This window comes from Saccostrea cucullata, unplaced genomic scaffold (genome assembly GCF_032062105.1).
Source record: "Saccostrea cucullata isolate Sc308-1 unplaced genomic scaffold, CSIRO_AGI_Scuc_v1 ctg52, whole genome shotgun sequence".
NCBI lineage: Eukaryota > Metazoa > Mollusca > Bivalvia > Ostreida > Ostreidae > Saccostrea > Saccostrea cuccullata.
Genome location: NW_026931531.1, coordinates 57013 through 78732, shown reverse-complemented (window position 1 = coordinate 78732; position 21720 = coordinate 57013). Strand labels below are relative to the sequence as shown.

At 33.6% G+C, this 21720-nt stretch overlaps 1 protein-coding gene across 1 annotated transcript in view; it reads right to left on the bottom strand.

Moving 5' to 3' along the window:
• Nucleotides 1-4758: 4758 nt before the first annotated feature.
• Nucleotides 4759-21720, bottom strand: part of LOC134232896 (mucin-2-like) — a 38688-nt gene continuing 21726 nt past the window's right edge. The window contains exons 6-27 of the mRNA XM_062714891.1: nt 17817-17980; nt 14579-17612; nt 14324-14417; nt 13864-13979; nt 13541-13689; nt 13179-13266; nt 12869-12942; nt 12575-12611; nt 12300-12324; nt 12179-12251; nt 11805-11936; nt 10783-10931; nt 10176-10311; nt 9773-9910; nt 9571-9670; nt 9240-9310; nt 8770-8889; nt 7080-7208; nt 6764-6787; nt 5396-5562; nt 5034-5169; nt 4759-4836 (exon numbers count right to left, since the gene is read on the bottom strand). Of these exons, the coding sequence (XP_062570875.1) occupies nt 4759-4836; nt 5034-5169; nt 5396-5562; nt 6764-6787; nt 7080-7208; nt 8770-8889; nt 9240-9310; nt 9571-9670; nt 9773-9910; nt 10176-10311; nt 10783-10931; nt 11805-11936; nt 12179-12251; nt 12300-12324; nt 12575-12611; nt 12869-12942; nt 13179-13266; nt 13541-13689; nt 13864-13979; nt 14324-14417; nt 14579-17612; nt 17817-17980 (5234 nt within the window). The remainder of the gene's footprint in view (nt 4837-5033; nt 5170-5395; nt 5563-6763; nt 6788-7079; nt 7209-8769; nt 8890-9239; nt 9311-9570; nt 9671-9772; nt 9911-10175; nt 10312-10782; nt 10932-11804; nt 11937-12178; nt 12252-12299; nt 12325-12574; nt 12612-12868; nt 12943-13178; nt 13267-13540; nt 13690-13863; nt 13980-14323; nt 14418-14578; nt 17613-17816; nt 17981-21720) is intronic.

Here is a 21720-nt window from a genome sequence, read left to right as displayed (position 1 = left end):
AACCTCAGTGAAGTTAAGGGAGCTTATGTATGTAATCATGGTTCTTTTTGGTTCCTGGTGGAACAAAGGGCCTCAGCTTATGTAATACCCTCAACCATATTTAAGTTTTTGGAGCAGATTTCTTTTCAAGGATTTCTAATTCCTATATTGATCAGAAATGTATGGACAATAGTTATATACCATTACAGGTTTCAGATGCTGTATTTTAAAAAATCACCAAGTTAATGCTTTTGGAGCAAGTTTCATCTCAGAGTTAATCTATACAAACACAAACAGTTTTTAATGCTACATATTCTCCAGATTTGAGGCCGTATTCACCGCAGGTTCATTGCACGTGCAGTGGCATTGTGACGTCACAATCAACACCTCAAACAACATAAACAATGGTTGCAATGGCGGCAGCACAGCTATGTATCTGAGCAGGAAAAAATGTTGGACAAACCCATCACAGGATTATTTTTAAACGACATCTTACACATAGCAAAACTCTGAAAGGAAAGCAAGGAGGTTACAAACTGTAATCTGGACATTTTTTTTATTTTTCAATGACGGTAGTTCGTAAATGAAACTAGTGTCGTTATGTGGCCTTCAATGTCTCATCTATTCAAATCTGAACTAGATAAAACAATTATGTGCGTTTCTTGGATATTTGGTTTGAACATATTTTATTGTATGTTCAAACCAACCATATCCAACGCCAAAAGAGTCCATTATATAATATTGAGCATACTTGCATGGATGATTTTTATAATGTTGCACACAAAACGGCTTCCTTCAGATGACAGATTTGACCGATTTGGGCCCAAAAAACTGATCTACATAAATACACTGTCCAACTTTTCAAAAATAGTATATCTTTTTCAACACAACCTTCATCTATTAAAAATTTTACTCTATTTTCCATATCTATTGTAGGCCATACCCCTGGAAACATAAATATATACCTAAAACACTATTTTATCCCTGACAACAACACTTGTATACTTGACAAAACTATTGTATCCTCAACAACTGTATTGTATCCATGACACACTATCCTATCCTGAACAGTACTACTGTATCCTCAACAATACTACTGTATCCATGACAACACTAACAGATCCTCGACACTATTGAACCCTTGACAACACTACAGTATCCTTGACAACACTTTTGTATCCTTGATAACAACACTTGTATACTTGACAATACTATTGTATACCTGACAACTTGAAAACAATACTACTGTATCCTTCATAAAACTATTGTATCATTGACAATGATTTTTATCCTTGATAACAACACTTGTATAATTGACAATACTACTGTATTCCTGACAACACTATTGTACCATATCCTTGACAATCATATTTTTTCATTGACAACACATACCATTGTATCCTTGACAACATTATTGTATCCTTGATAACAACACTTGTACACTTGACAAAACTTTTGTATCATCGACACCATTGTATCCATGACAATACTTTTTTTTTTATCTCTGATAACATTATTATCCATGACAACATCACTGTACCCCTGACAACATTATGGTTTCCCTGACAACACTACTGTATCCCTTAAACATTATTGTATCCCTGACAATGCCATTTTATTCCTTACAACAGTACTGTATCCATGACAACACTGTTTCCCTGACAACACTGCTGTATCCCTGACAACAGTATTGTATCCTTGACTACACTATTGCATCCCTGATAACTGTATTGTGTCTCCCTGAGAACACAACTGTATCCGTGAGAGTAGTTCTAAATCCAAATTTAAGAACCAAGACACAAATAACATACGCAAGATTTATCATAGAAAAGTATAGTTAACATAAACAAATGGGCATTGGCACAATAAAAGACAAAATAAGCATTACTTAGTTATACATAAAATGTAAAATAACAGAACCAATAACATCACATAAAATAATTTGTAAATGCCAATATATATAATTGTGGTAAAGGATTTCTTATTTTTATACAATCATAATTACTAAGCATATTAATTATGATCTATATATAAATGAACTGTACCTGTTATCTAAATATTGCACTCAAAAAGTATTGCATATTTATAAAATGTACATGCATGTATTACATTTGAGACAGGTTTTGAAAAGTAAATTGTCTTAAAGCCATCAATGAAAATACATTATTGCACACAATCATTGCTAAATCTTTGGTCTGTTGACTTTTACTTTTGCTGCAGTTATTATTATATGAACAAACACATACAGAAATCGCACTTAAAAACAAAATATAAAGAGAGCTCTGCACCTATTCTTAAAAATTCCCTAGTCATTAATTCCTTGTCGAAATGGAGTCATTTAAATAAAAGGCATTAAAAGGTTACATCATAATTAGTTATATTATCTATAATAAAATACGTGACTCTGGTGGGAATGTAATAAATAGTCAAATATAAATGAATTCAGAAATTCTAATTCCAATGAGGAATGATCATGCCCACTTCTGAAGTATCAATTTGGCATGTACATATAGAAAGGTAGTCTGGTGTTGAATATCAACATGTTTCCTGTTTCTGCCAAACCCTCTATCATTATCTTTGCACAGAGGAAAAGAGCAGTCATTTATTGAACATTTTTCTGTTGTGGAAACTCTTCTATCCTCCTGGAGTAGTATGAAGCTCTTCAGAAGAGGGAGGTTTAAATGGTGGTCTGTGGCTCGTCATCAAAAGGATCACCTGATGATTTACTCACAGCTCCTACATTGGAATATATTTCACTAGGTCCCTGGTTACTACTTTGACCTGTTTAAAATTAGAAATATTGGTCACACAAGTAATTACACTTTAATTCATGATTCCCTATCAAATTGCTAATCATAGCCTTGCTGATCTATAGAAGATTTTAAAATTTATTTTTCTATATGCCCCTGATATTCCTATTCAAGACTTTACAGAGTGTATTTCTGCCCTATTGTACTTTTAGGGGCCACATTTTTAATAAACTTGAATCTGCACTACTACCTAAGGATGTTCTCAATTTAACATTAATTACTAAACATAGACCAACTGTTTTTTGAGCAGAAAGTTTTTCAAGTTTTTTTTTTTCCAAATATATTCCCATACTTGATTCATACAACGTGAATCATTACCTGTGGATGCTTACATATATGATTATCCCCTAATATGTTGCCAGTGCAACCATTACATCTAGAGCAGATACTTTTATCAGTGTACTATTTTTATAAAATTTATCTAGACTAGTCTCTTCAAGCCAGGTTATATTTAGTAAAGTATTTAATAATAGCAAAAAATGAGTGAAAATATTTGTAGAGATTTTCATGTATTACATTGGTATTTTTAATTTTTACAAGCCCAAAGGACTACCCCAATGCAAACAAGAGGCCCAGGGGCCACAGCGCTCACCTGAGCACATCGGGCTTGACCAAAAATGTATCCCCCCATATCCAGGCATGCATCATTTGAAGAAATTGAATCTACAAAATGATTCCATATAAATATCACTAATCATAGCTTTGAAGTACTTGAAAAGAAGATTTTAAAAGGTTTCCCTATATATCCCTATGTAAAACTTGGGTCGTCCATTTTGGCCCCACCCTAGCCCCGGGGGTCATGATTTGAACAAACTTGAATCTACACTACCTGAGGATGATTCCACATGAGTTTCATCTTTCCTGGCCCGGTGGTTCTGGAGAAGAAGATTTTTAAAATTTTTCATATATTCCTTGTAAAACTTCAATTTTGGCCCCACCCTTGCCCCGGGGGTCATGAGAAAACTGTGACAAAAATTTGTTACCTTTCCTGGCAATGGTTCTGGAGAAGAAGATTTTTAAAGATTTTTCCTATATATTCAGAAAGTTGACATCAGATTTTGAACAAACTTGAATCTACACTACCTAGGCATGCTTCCACAGAAGTTTCATTGTGTTAAAATTTTTAACCTTTTTCCTATATATTCCTATGTAAAACTTGGGTCGGCCATTTTGTTACAGACAGACACAGACAAACTTGAATCTACACTACCTGAGGGTGATTCCAAATGAGTATATCTCTCTCTCCCAGTGGTTCTCGAGGAAGATTTTTAAAGATTTTTCCTATATATTCCTATAAAACTGTTGATGGTGCAACCATTAGCCAAAGTGCATGATATATACTTTTTCACACTACTTTTTTGAGTTTCATCTTTCCTGGCCCAGTGATGTTCTAGAAGAAGATTTTTTAAAAATGCCATTAATTTTTAACAAAATATTTCATAGCAAAAAAAGGGCATGGCCCTTCAGTGAAAATACCCCTTCAGTAGTGACTTTGCCAAGTTTGTAAATTGGCAGTGGTTTTTGAGGATATTTAAAATGTGAAAAGTTTACAACGTTGACAACAACAACGACGACGACAACGACAGACGACGGACAAATTTTGATCAGAAAAGCTCACTTGAGCCTTCGGCTCAGGTGAGCTAAAAACATTAGCCCAACCCTATAAATTGGTAGCCCCTGGTGTCGGGCGATGCTAATTGTACACCCCTATAGCTCAGTTGAACTAAAAATCACACTTTGGCTTATTTGTGGTAATTTTCTTTGAATATACATGTGAATAATTTCAACATTACTTCAAAAGTGACCCTGTAGAGTAAATAAGCAATATCTTGGTTTCAAAGTATTTAGACTATTGTTGATTTGTTAAAAGATGGAAGTATTCTTTTACATCCATTGAATTTCATACAAGTTTTCTTGTTCTGTACAATGACAGTAATAACAGAGATTTTTATAAAACTGTGGAGAGACATCATTTTAAACCATAATTAGAAATATCACCGGGATTCAGGTAGTTAAGCGCCACCTGGTAACAATACTGGTACTGAGTCTGTAGAGGGAGAAAATAAGGATTATCTATCCATACTGTTCTCACTTAGTAAAAAAAAAGTTTTACAGATTTCTATAAAATTGTGAAAAGACATCATTTTAAACCATATCTAGAGACCCATGGGCCATAAAGGTCACTTGAATAAAAAAGACCACTATTAGCACATAATTATTTCATAAGAACTTTATTGTACCAACCTTTGACCTTATGATTTCTGGCTTTCGTATCTGAAGCTGTCGTACACTGTGATAAATGTTTACTTCATTGTACCAATCTATTCCATCCAGAATGTTACACACAGCACAGTAAAGACCACTCTGTGTAGCTCCATTCCTAGAATCAAAGTTTAAAAAGATAATTAACTTTTCCATGAGGTATAAACATTATAGAGCTTTCAATAATTTTTTAAAGTTTTATTTCCTACAGCCCAGTACATTTAATATACATTCACAGAAGTTTAAAGAATTCAGATAGCAGCTAATACACTGATATTTTAAAATTTCCACACTGTTTACAAAATTTTTGTTTTTTTGTTTCAAAATCCTAAGAAATCTGAGACCTGCATATGACGACCACAGGTTTCTGTTCACCTAGCTGGGTCTGGCGCTTCTGAACTTCGTAATGTAAGCAGTGCAGCAGTTTCTGAGCTTCAGGAAGTTCACTGGTCGCCTTCCAACCGCTGCCCACGAATATTTTAACCTCCAACTCCATCTCGTTCTCTATATCCTGTGTACAAGACAAACTCTACATAAACATTTACAAGCCATCAATTAACAATTAAGGAAGCAAATTAATTGATGAATTTAAATTTTGGATATTATAATTTAAAATGCAAAGTCAACAAAATTTCACATTTTTCAAGATCAATTAGGAAACTAATGATGTGTTCATATTTTAAAAAATTCACATATCAGCTATTAATTGATTGTGCTTTTTCATGATCCCCACATAAGCATATAAATCAAAGCAAATGTGTCTTTATTAGCATTAAACTTAATTATCAATATATCATGATTGAACCAAAATTAATACAGTGAAACACACTTATAGCAAATATGTTTATAATGAATTAACGCTTATATTGAAGTGATTTCTTTACAAATGACTTTAAAATGTGTTGTAAAGTTATGGATATAACAAATTACACTTATAACAAAGCAAAATCCCCTGTCCCCGAAACTTTGTTATACCGTATAAGTGGAAATTTTAGCGAGTTGCAAATTTAGCGATTTGTCCTGAAAAACTGGTTACCGTATAAGTAGAATTTTTAGCGAGGATTTAACTTTGGCATTATTAGCGAGGGTGCTGACATCGCTAAAATTGAATATCGCTAAAAATTAATTGCGTATTATTTGTAATAGCTTCTTTAGTTAGCACTTTAAAATCGCCAAAATTACTTTCTCGCTAAAAATAAAATACCAGATTTCAGGTAGAAATCGCTAAATTTGCGTCTCGCTAAAATTTCCACTTATACGGTATTTATTTTTAGCGAAGTGTTATTTTGGCGATTTTGAAATGAATGTTAAAGAAGTCATAACAAATAAATATCAATTAATTTTTAGCGATATTCAATTTTAGCATTACGCTAATAATGCCAAAATTAAATCACAAAAATTCTACTTATACGGTAAGTGTTTTACTTCTGTACTTGTTACACATTGGACTCTTCTTTTACTATGTAATATATTCACAATACTACATGTTATTAGAACTAAGCTATGCAATACAGTGTAAACAAAATACAAAATATTTGAGTATGCTGTGCAAATAATAAGCAAAGAAATGCCCCACTAATTAGGTGCATGGTAAATTCCTTGTCCCACAAAAAGAAAACTATGGCAGCTAGTGAAAGAATATATTTCAGAGAATATGATTGCTTAATGGTTCAAGATTTAACCTGGCATGTATACATATGCTGCCTCCTTACCTCGTCATTGTCAATGGCATTTTGCTATAAATGTAGATGTTCACTCTCAATATTATAACAACTCAAACTCAGTCTACCATGAGTGTAAATACAGAATTGGAAATTTCACTTTTTCAGAGAAATAACCTGTGCCAAGACATATTTTCATTTTCAATAAAGATTTGTCTAACATTTTTCTTGCATTAAAGCTCACTTAAAAAAATCTTCAGTAAAAATGTGTTCAGTATTGAAATGTTTCAGATATTCAGTAGTCTGTGTTCATGAGTCTTTAATTATATGTATCATACCTATATTACGATGATGTAGCTATACATACCGTGTTTGTGAGGTTCACTGTGAGCTCAGTCACACAGTCCTGAGGTTCGGACACCTCCGTCGTCTGTAGCACCAGACGACCCCATTCTGACGTCTGCTCCAGAGCTGGGAAGAAACACTCCTCATAGTCCTGCAATAAATACACAGTCCATACATGCCAACTTTTGAAAATTCCCATGGGGGATTTTGCGCGTGACGACATTTTTCATAAGCTTTAAATTCGCGACATTTTGTCGTGAAATTAAATGATTATGACATGATCCTTTTTTTAAATTTATAATATAATTAATATCACTTATTAATACTACTAAAGGATAAAAATAACACAAGAATAAGGTTTTTCTTTCCAAAATGGAAATATTTTTGCTCAGATAGGTGCCTCTCTCACTAAAGAAGGGATTATAAATTAGTTACATATGTAAACTTTTTTTTTACCAGCTAGGACACATAATTTGGTGAAAAATTGACAATTGTACAACTTTTGATACTGTAAAGTACTGTTTCTGGGAACATTTATGAGATTTTTATATTTCAATTATTTAGAAATTCTAATCAGATATTAAATTTAAAGAAATTTTGAGAAATTGCAATGCACTTATCTTTTATTCAAAGAAATAAATCATCGGTTTTGAAGAATTAAATCATCAATTTTCTAACATAAAGATACCACCTATCTCAAAGAAATTTATTTTTTTTACATTCTTGAACTTTGGCAGGCTTGATGGTGCTATGTGGGTATTTCTTAGTCACATATGCATAAAATATTATAATTACTTTTGGGAGAAAGTGTCCAGAAATTCTAATTGACATAGACTTTATTGTTTCATCAGAATTTTTTCATATTATTTTAACTGGCAAACTTTAAAATATTTTTGCATTAAAGGTAGATAAAGTCAGCAGCTATGCTTTGTAGTTTTCTACTTTCGTTTTTGTGATCTCCTTGGTTCCGATTTTATGGTTTGGTTATTATTTAGTTGTCTTTAATTTATGTTTTCACAAACAATTATCCCCTTAATCTATGTGTTTCACCTTGCGTACCCCTTAAAACTGAAAAGATAATCCCCTAATTAGGACCTAATTGCCCCATGCTATAAGCCACCTGCACCTGGACGACTCCGTGCGTTCAAGCGTGAAGTGATTTCCTGTGGCTAATTAACCATGTTAACACCTAAATAAACAATGAAACTTATCTGTGTGCATTGAATAAACAAGTCTGATATTGTTATCCCAATTGACAAAATTCAGCGGTATAGGGAAACTTATAAAATCGGAAATTTTGGGTGATTTTTTACAAATCGGGAAATTAGGTCAATTTTTCTCTCCCGATCGGGAAGGCGGGATGAAAGGGTAAAATCGGGAGAATCCCGCCTAAATCGGGAAAGTTGGCATGTATGACAGTCTCATAAAACCTGAGGCCAACAGGTCATAATGCTCGTCCAAGCCATAATACGACCTTCCTGTTCATCATAATACAGTTGAACTTCTGTATCTCAAACACTGATATCTCGAACCAGTGGATATGTCAAAGTTATTATTATTATTACTTATGCTTTAAGTATTTTACACTGGATATCTCAAATCCTCTGATATCTCGAAGTTTTTTTCTTGGTCCCATCCAGATCGAGATAATGAGGTTTGACTGTATTTGTTTATTATAAATTTCCCAATATATACCCAATGATACAACATACCTCTTCATCCAGTAGAACAATAGAAGAACACTCATAATTATAGACCATTGTCCAGAAGTCTGCTATGGTAGAGGGCAGGGGATACTGAGTGATCAGGAATCCTTCCCGGTTCCAACTCGTCTGAAATATACAAGTCAGCAAGTCTCTCAATAAAACATCTTACAGATATTGTTCATCAAAAATGTTTGGTTTTAGATTACAAAGTTTAATCATAAATTGTTTTAGATAATGAAATTTCATAATAAATTAAACATTAAAGCACTTGCCCTATTTTCAGAGAAATCTTAATATAAAAGCATATAAAGGCCACAAAGTTCAAAGTTAGGCCTATACCCAGTATGATCAACATAAGTCAGAACTTTTTATGGGGGGTTTCTCATGCGAGACCTTCAGTGATGCCCAAAGGTTATAACCCATAAACATGAACATATATATACTTTATATCTGATTGAATATTAGGGTAAACTCACGGGCAATATCACAGCATTGATATAATCATCCTCTCCATAAGTAGATTCTAAACGAACTCGGTAATTATCAACTGAAAAATAAAACATTCATAATTAAAAAAAAAAAAATTGTTTTTCAAATACTAATCCATGCACACATATTTACATTCATTTGTCAATGAACAGTTTCTTGTATGTGTAAATTAGCAAAGAAGATAAGGAAACTGTTTTTCTTGAAAATAAATGGCAAATTAGTAATAGTCTCCTCAACTCTTGGAAATAACTTAACATTTCTTTACTCTAACAATGTATTGTAGAATTTACCACTTCTACAATGTACAAGCTAACTTACCTGGGAGATTATCCTGAGACCTATTTTTAGACTGATTTTTGGGATGAAGGGCATCTTGGTAGTCTGTCATCTGGTATTCAGGTCGCAGCGTGTTCAATTTCTAAACAAAGCATATCAATAGTATAACTGTATGACTTAATATTTCTTATCACTACATTTCTGTAATTAACATATAATCAGAATTATGTTTTTCTCTTAGTACCTCAAATTCTGTATTAATTCTTTGGACTACTTTAGGATCTTTAATTCCTTTGAATTTGGCAACCATTTCTCCTGATATTGCTGCATCAGGATTAGCAAAAGCCTCCATTAAAATGAAATGTAGGAAAGTGAACTGATCCTAAAACAGAAGAAGAGGTATAATTAGCTTGACAAAGCTGGCACATTGACATCTGATACAATCTTTTTGTGGTATTTCATTACAAAAAAACAAAGATTTCTTATTCTACAAGTTTTAGCACCTTCAGCTGCAGAATCATGTTTAAAAATAATAACTAGTCTTCTCATCATTAAATTGCAATAAAACTTGATCCAAGTTTATCATTATAGAAACTCATAGCAGTCTCGACTTTATTTGAAAACGTCGACTCCAACTGACAACCTACCAGAGTCTGGATCATCTTTGTCCTGTTTTTCCTCATCGTTTTGGCGAAGCGGAGGATATCAATAGAGCCAGTTTTACGTCCCTGTTTCCACAAGGCGTCAAGTCCTATATACGTACCCGTTCTTCCTACCCCCGCACTGTAACAAACATCAGTGATTTAAACAGAAACTAAATGTCACATGTTCCTCCATTTACATCTCAAAGTTTGAGATGATTTTTTGAGATGAGATTTGCAAAATACTGTAAATCACTTTTCATTCGTGAGAACTTTATTTAAGCGCAATTATGTGAGACAATGAGCTTGCGAAAAATTTCATTCTTGCGTATACGATTAAATGAAGAAATAACAACAATTTGTCTCGCTAACAAAGAGTCAATGTCTGTCTCTCTAAAATAAGGTGTTGTGAAAATTTAGTGATCTACAGTACCAAAAAAGCTTAACCTCAATGTCTATCATTGGAATACATTGTCCAATACTTTGTCCAGTATTCAACACTATATCATTTGATGGAATATAATTCTTTGTTACTACAATAGTCAACCTGAATTTACATATTTATCAAAGTTGTTCTTCTAGCATTACACAATTCCATTAATTTTTAGCTGACCTGCAGTGAACCACAGTGGGTCGAGGTTCATACTCCGTGCTGTTTCCCGTGACCTTACGGAAAAACTGTAGAAGCTGGAAGGCATCGGGAACGCCGTGATCCGGCCACGCGGTAAAGTGGAACTGAGTCACTACCCTACTCTCATCAGTCTGAAAAAATAGAATAAAATATAAAAATAGTCCGGCCACGCCGTAAAGTGGTACTGAGTCACTACCCTACTCTCATCAGTCTGAAAAAATCAAAAGGTGAATATTAGTGTGTAAAGTCAAGGCCATCAGATATTAAAAGGTCAAGGCTATCAGGTATTGTGGTTAATTTAAATTACAAATATATACACCAAATGTTTATATCATTTTTTAAATTTGGTTTATAGAAGAAAAATCAGTATATCTATACAATTCAACTAAAAGGTACTAGTATTGTATTTTTAGAGTACATGTAACCAACTCATAAATATTCAAATTATATAGAGTAACTAAGTCTTTAATGTCTTAAGGAAATAATATTTTTCTGTTCTATTTCACTAATTTTAATTCAGAAAAGTTACTGAATTTTTTTCAATAAATTATGTTCATGACAGAGGTTTTGTAGTTCCAAAACATAAAAACAGTATGTAAACTTATCAATGAGAAAATAAAAATAGTCTTCCTTGTAATACAAATAGCTTATAGCAGGAAACTCTGCTGAGAAACAATAACACAGATCAAGCATCTGTTGATATAACCAGAAGGAAGTGTTGTGAATGTAAACAGTCCACGTGTTACTAAATCAACAGACTTCTTTTACATTTCAATATATAAATTACAAGAGGTCCATAAGCCCTTATGGTTAGCAATCACAATGTCTTAGACAACTAAAGGGAAGTTTAAGGTTATATTTAATATAAATACATAATAGTATGTACATAAAAACATCCAAACTCTACACATTTAAACCATATCTTTTCTTCAATACTACTTTATTCATATCAGCTGCAGATTCTAACCTTTTTATCTATAAATTTTCCTTGTATAGGGCCTTACCTTTATATCAGTGAGCTTGATTTTCCTGACTACAAATACAGGGAACACATTTTCAGAATCTGTGACGACCCTCAACTTGTCGTAGCAGTTCATGGCTTTCTTTTCTTGTGGCCAGTACTGGTGACATTTAAGCTATAAACAAAACAGACAGGGAGGATCAGTTAGACAAAACATTAAGACATGTCAAAATATATGCTCTTAATGAAGTCATTTTATTTCAATAAAAACTTATGAATTATCGAAAGGATATGAATGAGTTCATATCTTTTATAATACTGAAAATTGCTTTCTATCTGAATATATTTAATTACATTCCAATTTCATGTACATAAATGAGTTTTATGTAAATTGTTAGGTTTTATACCGGTACTTACCCTATTCTTTTCTTTGAGGTTTGTTACCATGACAATTTTTTTGACATCTTCTTGCCAGACCATACTCCAAAAAGAGAGAGAGAGAGAGAGAGAGAGAGAGAGAGAGAGAGAGAGAGAGAAATCTGCTGTAGTAGTCTTCAAAGGACCTGATAATTTAATATTCACTAAATTACACGCAGAAGGAAACAAAACTCCTCTGATGAATATAGCATTTAGGTTGTACATTGTTATCTGCACCAGGTCTACTTTTGTACCAAATCTTATCAAAATTGCCAAAAAAAAATGTAGGAGGAATAATTTTTTTGAAAAATTGTTAAAAGACAAATTGATGCCAGACACCTTACAGCTAAACAAAATTGTTTCTCATTGTAACAGCATTACATGGAACATACATACCTTGTGTTGCAATATATGCCTTCTTTTTCTTAAAACCCTGTAGTTAGAAATAGACATATATTAAATCTGAGGTCTTTGATGAGATTGTTAACTCTACTGGGTTTGAACTTGTAGAAAAAAGTTGCATATTTACTTAAAAAATCGTTCATTAAGAACAGAATTATGCATTTTATTCAAACCAAAACAGTAAGAATAGTTTTTTTTTATTCACAGACAGATGACAGAAACCTAAACACTTTAAATATGATTGATAGGCATTCATCACATTTTCACTCTAGTTAATAATGTACTTACATCTATATAATTAGCGTTGATATAATCGGTGTGTCCTGCAGGTAAACCTCGTAATTTAACCCGCGAGTGATCGTCTACAAAGGAAAAGTTGTCGATCAGATGACTTAGATTCATGATGTGGAAGAACAATTTTTGAAACATTATAAACTAGGCAGTAAGTATTTTCTTATTTTGTACTTGCAGCCATTAATTCTGATTTAATGGTTGCAAATTGAGTTTTACCAAGCGCACATGGAGCCGGTAAAATATATGTTTTCTTCACAAATACCAAATTAGAAGACAGATTAACAAGCAATGAAAGACTACTCACATGCCAGCATGTTTGTGTATCTATTTTTGGGCATGTTTTCCTCCAGTTTGCTATCTTTTGTGGGTAGAAACATTCCATCTGGCAAGTCCTAAATAAAACAAAACTTATCATCACTTTTTGTATTTAATTATGGGAGTATTCCATAAAACTTTGTCAAAATATAAGCTATAGACAAACAGACAGACTTCTATTTTACAACTTATCAGTTCTTAAATATTATTTTACGTACAGGTACACTGTAATTTGAAAGTAACTCTACTCTCTATCTTTTATGTTCATTTAAAAATCAAAGAAAACATGAAATATAACAAAAGTTACAAATGTGTATTATAACCCAGCTATAAAATTTTATGAGTACAGACCTGGTAGTCATTAGCAAACTGATTCTCTTCCTGGAGCTTGATGACATGACCTTGAATGTCCTTGACCGGAATAGAGTAACCTTGAGGTGGCCCATCATAAACCAAGTCCCCGTCCTCATCATACTTATAGGGAAGAGACTCATCAAAATCTAGGCGCAGAAAAAAAGATTATTCAATGAAACCTAGCAGCCTTTGGAGAACCTGTCGATATTAAACTAGCTTTAATACTTACATAAACATGTTGCTGATTCATTTTTACACAGAAACCCCAGATTTGATATTGTGCTTCAATTTATACAACAGGTATCATTAACTATTGTTACCTTTTTTTACGACACCATTGGTTCCGTTAGGTATAGGTGTCAATGGCATCATATCAGTAATGATGACATCATTGCCTGCTATCTCTTCATCTGAAATTTTCTGCCGATTTCGTTTCCTAAAATCAGAATCATCTCCTGATTTGATCAATGGCTTCTTCTTACATTAAATATATGTAGTTACACTCTTTTTAGATATTATTATAATTAAAAAGAAACCTCATACCGCCTCTCAAAGAGAAAGTGGATCCGAAGGTATTTATCAACATACAAGATGAAAATAACATTAAAATATGGGCAGAACATTCAGTATCAATGTCAAAGCATGTCATACATTAATTAAGCAAGTTTCTCTTAATTGTCAATATAGTAAGCCTCATCTGTAATCCTTTGAGGTCTAATGATAATAAGAAATATTGTACTTGATTTGTTGTAAACCTAGTTTGATGTGTTGTAAACTTACTTGAGGATGAAAAATCCTGATAAGAGAACAGCCAGAATTATAAAAAACAAGAGGAGGGAGGGGACTACAATAGCCACCAGAGAACTCACAGGCACTGAAAATAAAACATTACAATTTACTGCTCACAGAGAAAGAAAAACAATTTTCAAAATCTCAAAAAGAAAATGTATGTGTTAAAAAGTGTTCTGACAAAAACTACAAAATCTCTGTCTCCAAAGTTAAAATATATAAAACGATATAACAGTAATCACTTACATGTGTCTGACGATAAAATGACTGTTGTTGAGGAGCTGACAAAGGAAGTCTGTGTTGGGACAAAAGTTGACGTAACTGTCGTTGATTCCACGGTTGTAACCTCTGGAGTTGACACTGATACAGTCTGTGTTGGAGTTGGAGACTCTGTGGTTTCTGTAACACCAGAGGTTACCTCTGTGGTCGATTCTGTAGAAGTTGATAATACTGTCGTTGATTCTACAGGAGTTGTAGTGTTTATTTGTGGTGTCGTTGGTTCTGTAGAGACGGTAGGGTTGGCTGTTAGTCCTGGAAAGATTTCTGTTGTTGTAGTCCCAGTAGTTGTTGTAGTCCCAGTAGCCTCTTCCGAAGTAAAAGTTAAAACAGTGGTCTCTGTTGCAGTTGATGGTAGAGTTGATTCAGAAGTCCCTACAGCTTGAGTAGTTGTTGTAAATGGCTGTGTTGTTGATTCAGAAACTGGAGTTGTTGATTGTGATGTTGAGACAGTGGAGATCTCTGTTTCAGTTGATGGCCCTGTTGATTCAGAAGTCGGAGCAATCTGGGTTGTTGACTCAGACATTGGTGTTGTTGTTTCAGTTGTCTGTATTGTTGAGCCAGAGGGCTCTGTTGTTGATTCAAATGACTCTGATGTTGATCCAGATAATGTAGTAGATTGAGTTGCCTCAGTGGTTGTGGAGGATTCTCCTACAGTTGTAATAACAGTTGATGTTGATCCAGTAAATTCATCCACTGATGTTGATACTGATGAGCTGGTTGAGCTTTCAGTTGAAGTTAAAGCTGTTGATTCTGAAGAAACTTCAGATGGCAGTCCTGAACTTGTAACTGGAGTCATTGTAGTTGTTGATACTACAGTAGTCTCAAGTTCTGTTGTTTCAGTGGTTGTTGTTTGTGAAGTTGGGTTAAATGTTGATTCACTAGTTGATTCACTAGATGTCTCTGTTTGAACAGTAGAAGAAGAAGTTGATAATTCCATAGTAGTTGAGTCTGATCCAGTTGTAGAAGCTGTGGTTTGACCTTCACTTGAGGTCATTGATAATTCAGTTGAGAATGTGGATGGGAGAGTAGAACTTCCTTCTGTCTGAGATTCATCAGATGTGAGTAGTTCTGTACTTGATTGGGTTGTGAACGTGGAAGTTGTTAGCGTGGAATCATTTCCTTCTGTTAATGTCGTGCTTTCAAAGCCAGCTGTTGTCACAGATTCAGTGGATGTGCTAACACTCTCTGTGCTCACATTGTCACTTGTGCTGGTTTGAGTCCCTGTTGTTTCTGTTGTTATTTGACTTTCAGATGTAGTCTGAATTTCACTTGTGGTACTATCTAAAGATTCAGTAGTAGACTGAACCTCAGAAAGTGTCGACTGTGTTTCAGTTGTGCCCTGACTTACTGATGTTGTTCCAGATTCAGCAGTTGTACTTACACTTTGTGTAGAAGTTGTCTGATCACCAGTTGTGGTAGGCGTACTACCAGAAGTTGTCACTGGATTTTCAGTGGTGGTTTGGACAGTGGTTGTAGTTTCATCAACTGTGGAGGCCATACTAGAGGAACTACTAGCTGTGGATGTACTTTGGATTTCAGACGTAGTCACACTTTCAGCAGTTGTTATTGTACTAGTAACATTTAAGGTAATGTCTTCAGTAACTGTAGATTGAACAGAAGAAGTTGTGTCTTCCATTGTGGACATGCCAATATTTAGGCTTGTTGTAGTTGTTTCACTGGTGGGAGTACTTGTTGTTTCTGCAGTTGTACTGCTTTCAGTGGTTGCTGATGAGGTTGACATACTTGTACTTACCGACTCAGTTGTCATTTCACTATCAGTTGTTGTTTCACTTTCAGTACTTGTTGTGTCAGGAGATGTAGTAGCTGTTGTGATTTCATTAGCAGTGGTTGTTTCTCCAGTTGTGATTTCAGTTGTAGTTGTTGCTTCATTAACAGTTGTTAATTCACTATTAGTAGTTAATTCATTCACAGTTGTTGTTAATATCTCAGCTCCAGTTGTGACACTAGTTGAAACCTCTGTGGTTGTTGCTTCATTAGCAATTGTTGTTTCATCACTACTAGTTGATGTTTGTGCAGATGTAATTTCACTCACAGAAGTTGTTTCTTCCTCAGATGTTACACTAATGACACTAGTTGTTGTTGATGCTTCCTCAGTTGTGATACTATAGGCACTAGTTGTTGCACTACTGACACTAGTTGTTGAGTCTTGCTCATTTGTTGTACTACTAGCACTAGTTGTTGAGTCTTGCTCAGTTGTTACACTACTGACACTAGTTGTTCCTTCCTCAGTTGTTGAACCACTGAAGCTAGTTGTTGTTATTTCTTCCTCAGTTGTTGTACTACTGGTAGTTGTTGTTGTTGATTCTTCCTCAGTTGTTATACTACTGGGACTTGTTGTTGTTGCTGTTTCTTCTTCAGTTGTTGTACTACTGACACTAGTTGTTGTTGTTTCTTCCTCAGTTGTTACACTGTCACTAGTTGTTGTTGTTTCTTCTTCAGTTGTTGTACTACTGACACTAATTGTTGTTGTTTCTTCTTCAGTTGTTGTACTACTGACACTTATTGTTGTTGTTTCTTCTTCAGTTGTTGTACTACTGGTAGTTGTTGTTGATTCTTGCTCAGTTACACTACTGGCACTAGTTGTTGTTGTTTCTTCTTCAGTTGTACTACTGACACTAGCTGTTGTTGTTTCTTCCTCAGTTGTTACACTACTGGCACTAGTTGTTGTTGTTTCTTCTTCAGTTGTTGTACTACTGACACTAGTTGTTGTTGTTTCTTCTTCAATTGTTGTACTACTGACACTAGTTGTTGATGTTTCTTCTTCAGTTGTTGTACTACTGACACTAGTTGTTGTTGTTTCTTCTTCAGTTGTTGTACTACTGACACTAGTTGTTGTTTCTTCTTCAGTTGTTGTACTACTGACACTAGTTGTTGTTGATTCTTCTTCAGTTGTTGTACTACTGACACTAGTTGTTGTTGTTTCTTCTTCAGTTGTTGTACTACTGGCACTAGTTGTTGTTTCCTCTTCCTCATTGTTGTGCTGGAATAAACAAGAGAGGTTGTTGATTCTTATTCAGTTGTTGTACTACTGGCACTATTTTTTGTTTCTTCTTCAGTTGTTGTAAAAGCTGACACTAGTTGTTGTTTCTTAGCACTAAATTTTACATTAGAGAAATAGTTGTTTTTTTCAGTTTTTCCTTTTCAGTTGTAACACCACTGGCAAAAGTGGCATTTTAACAAAAACTGATTCTTCCTCAGTTGTTACACTGTCACTAGTTGTTGCTGATTCTTCAGTTGAATTTGAGGATGAGGAATAAGCTGGGTCTGCAGCGAGAGGTAAAGGTTCCGCAGCAAGAAGTACAGGGTCCTCAGCAGTTGTCACCTCATAGAGGTCCTCATCATATTGTGCTGGAATAAACAAGACAGGAATTGAAGATTTTATAGCTAGAAATTTCTGACGAGACATTTTTACTGGTCAGCACTTAAACTTAGGTAGAGAAAAGCTGCACCTGAGATTCCATAGCACTAAATTTTACATTAGAGAAATCAATTATGTTTTTTTCAGTTTTTCCTAAATTTCAAAAGACAGGAACCAATCAGAAAAGTTTCAGTCACTGACTTAATGCATGTCGCTTTGTCCTTGCCATTTTAAGGTGGGTGCCTTAGAAGCTAAAAATATAACAAAGGAAATGCTCATAAGATTGATGGCAAGATTAATACTTCAAATCAAATTTGCACTTCCAGTGTATAAAATAAAACTACACCAGCTTAAGAAGCATGGGAAAATTGAATCAGATTTATGAATAGTTTAATATTGCCCAGACGCCAGTATATTTCCTGTTGATGACCTTCAAGTATTTTGGATCTTTGAATGTACAGCCCAATGTTTGAATTACAATAGTGGTAACCTTATCAGAGAGTTTTGTACAGAATGGTCTTAATGACCACCTTCTTTAGATGAATGGTCTGCCAAAAAAGGTATAGAAAAAGTCTGTTCACAAAGAATAATAAAAGATAGGTAGAACTTAAACTGAACACTGTACATATTAGTACGTGCAGTAATATGCAAACTCAGCTTTTTTCATATAATTACGTACTGGACCTATAGCTAACTACCTGATTATTAAACATTTCCAGAAACTCAGACTAAATGCAAATAATTTCAGTTTTATGAAGCCATCACCACAATCTGATAAGAATTAATAGATATAGATTTAATTTTTGGACCTAAAAATAATTTCATAATGACATAAGGTATTTCCATCCTCCTATAATGTCATAGGATTTTGCAAAAACTATTATTAAATTCATGCGCAACACAACAATGCCTTTTGAAAAATAGCTTTCAACAGGTGTAATGATAAATATTGTTAAGTAAAAGAATTTTTAAAATGTGCATTTTCTTTAATTATTCAATCTTTAAAAAATATTGACAAGGGCAACAACTCCTTCTCAGGTTACATCTTCATGCAGAATTTTTTTTTTTCTTTATTGAAGTTCTAACATAAAATAATTTCCCTGATATTCACAATTCAAAAGTATCTGATAAGTAGCAAGTATTTTGGAACTTTCAGCATCAAAACTATGCATTTAGACCAGTTTTTAAATAATTTTTATAATACTGATTACAAAAAATGTACAATCTCTTTATGCTGACATAATTGATATTATACTTCTGTTTATTTATGTTTTGTGCATGGAATTTCAATATAGTAAAATCACATATTTTCGTGGGGTCAGTTTTAGGTTTGAGGAAAAAATAAAGGTTTGTGGGGAATTGATTTCGAGGTTGGAAAGTGTTTAAAAGTAATGCATATAAAATTTTACATTTTGTGGTGGTCATGAATTCCCAGGTCTCTCCATACCCTGAAAACAATGAAAATTACCCCCCCCCCCACTATTTGTGATCTCACAGTAATTCAGAAACACTTAAAGGATGAATTTTAATTTCTTACATCACTTCTAAACTTTAGAAAAATACACGACAATATTTGTATTGGAACCATATACCTCGTTCTTTGTACAATAAACATAGAACAAAATACATTTTTGTAAAAAGAATAATTCTTATTTTTCTTATCAGGCGAGATATACTTTTTGTTTTGCCTTTCTCTGTCATTTTCAATCCCTGACCTATCATAAAGAAGAAGGTATGGTTTCCATACAAATTTTGCCCTGTGATTTTCTAAAAAATGAAACTGGTGTAAAAGTTGATACTTTTTAAATAATTGAAATTCAATGCAGAAAAAGCAAACAAGTCATTTTTCTCACATGTGCTTTTAAATGCTAATTATGACGTCATAAACATGTGCATTTTCCCGTATTTTCTTAAAAAGTTGCAGAAGACACCAATTTTCAATGGAATTTTCTTTCATAAATTCTTGAGATATTTTTGCTATTGAATTTTGCACAAAATATCAAAAAATTAACGTGGGCGACGGCTGTGGACATGTTTTTTATGGAAAATCACCCTAAATGTGCCATTTTGAGGCTTTTTCTGTTTGCAGAATGGTAAACCTTCATGCCATATTCTTTCCTGATTTATCAAAGTCATTTATTTAACTAAATATTTAAGCCAGTTTCAAAACTTTTTGATGTCATTACATTTTTAGGGCACAATAAAGCTAAAACTATACCTTCTTCTTTGAAATTTTTAACCACCTACATGGATACAGTTTCTGTTCACACCTTAATCAGTCCTTTCATGAGGTGAAGTAAACAAGTCAGGATACAGTAAAATATTTTTTGTTTTTCAATTTCAAGTTAATAAAGCAAAGGAAATGTAATTTATAGTGACACACTAATGCATTCTGAAGAGTCTCCTCAAACTCTTGTCTCTGCTGATCCTAACAATAACACAGCACTTCATTGTTTAGTGAGAATGTGAAGAAATATAACTTATAGTATTTATAGACCTCTATCTACTGTTACACATTGCCTCACACTATTTCCACTATCTACTGCAACTGAAGAGGACAATTAGAATAAAAAAATTAAAGCATATTCTATGAACAAATCTCAAATAGAGACAAACCTTATACATGTATATATTTTCAATATCCAACAAACAAAAACAATTTAGGTATAACACTAATGTGGTATTTAATTCTATGTATACAAACATGCATCTATCATATGACTTTCCTAAAATAACACCTTGTATACCACTTCATTACTGTATCTGTCAGTGGTGATGGACTACATGTATAAAATAACCACACTCTCCCCATTCCCATGTACATCTGCTTTACTATTAGGACAAATATCCACAGATCCTACATGTTGGACAATCTTAAACTTAAGAAAAAAACTAAAGTACAAAAATAAACCCTTTTACGAACCAATCCCTCTTCATAAAGATTATCAAGAACTATATACTGAATCCCCAAAATATTTTTACACTTTAAGTAAACTGCATGACCATTTCAAGATGTTAATCATGTATGCATCAATTCAACTTTTACAGCTGCAAATAAGCAGGCATATGTGAGCTGTGCATAAACAATCATACAAGGCATATATACAAGCCACAAGACTAAACTGGGGGTTGGGGACAGGGAGGGGGGTGTCTATCAATGAAAAAGAGTATTGGCCACGGGACAATGATCTTACCCTCTACTGACGATGAACATCAAATATATATCTATATTAAACTTGTACATTTCTAAAAAACAAACCAGGAAGTCGGGAGAAGTTTTAAGTTTTTCTTTGTTACAGTTTAAAGTGAGATTTGACATCAGAGAAAGATGTTAGAAGATGCATGATCCTAAGATGTGATATAATCCATAAATCAAGAGGCCCATGGGCCAAAATGCTCACCTGAGTATCATCATTTCCCCCAGTCTATTCACAAGGAAGACTTTAATCATATAGTGTTGACCCATCCAACCCAAAGTACAATAATTTGAACAAACTTGAATCTATAAACAACCTGAGGATGCTTACAAATACCAGTAAATACAGTATAACTTGGTTATAACAAAGTAGCTTGGACCTGTGGAATCACTTCGTTATATCCATAATTCGTTATATCTGTATATGGAATGAGCTAAATATATAAAGCTAGTCATCCAAGATAACATCACTATATCCGTGAATTGGCAATACCCGTGATCTTACTAAAAGAGTTTTACTGTATGACTTATAAT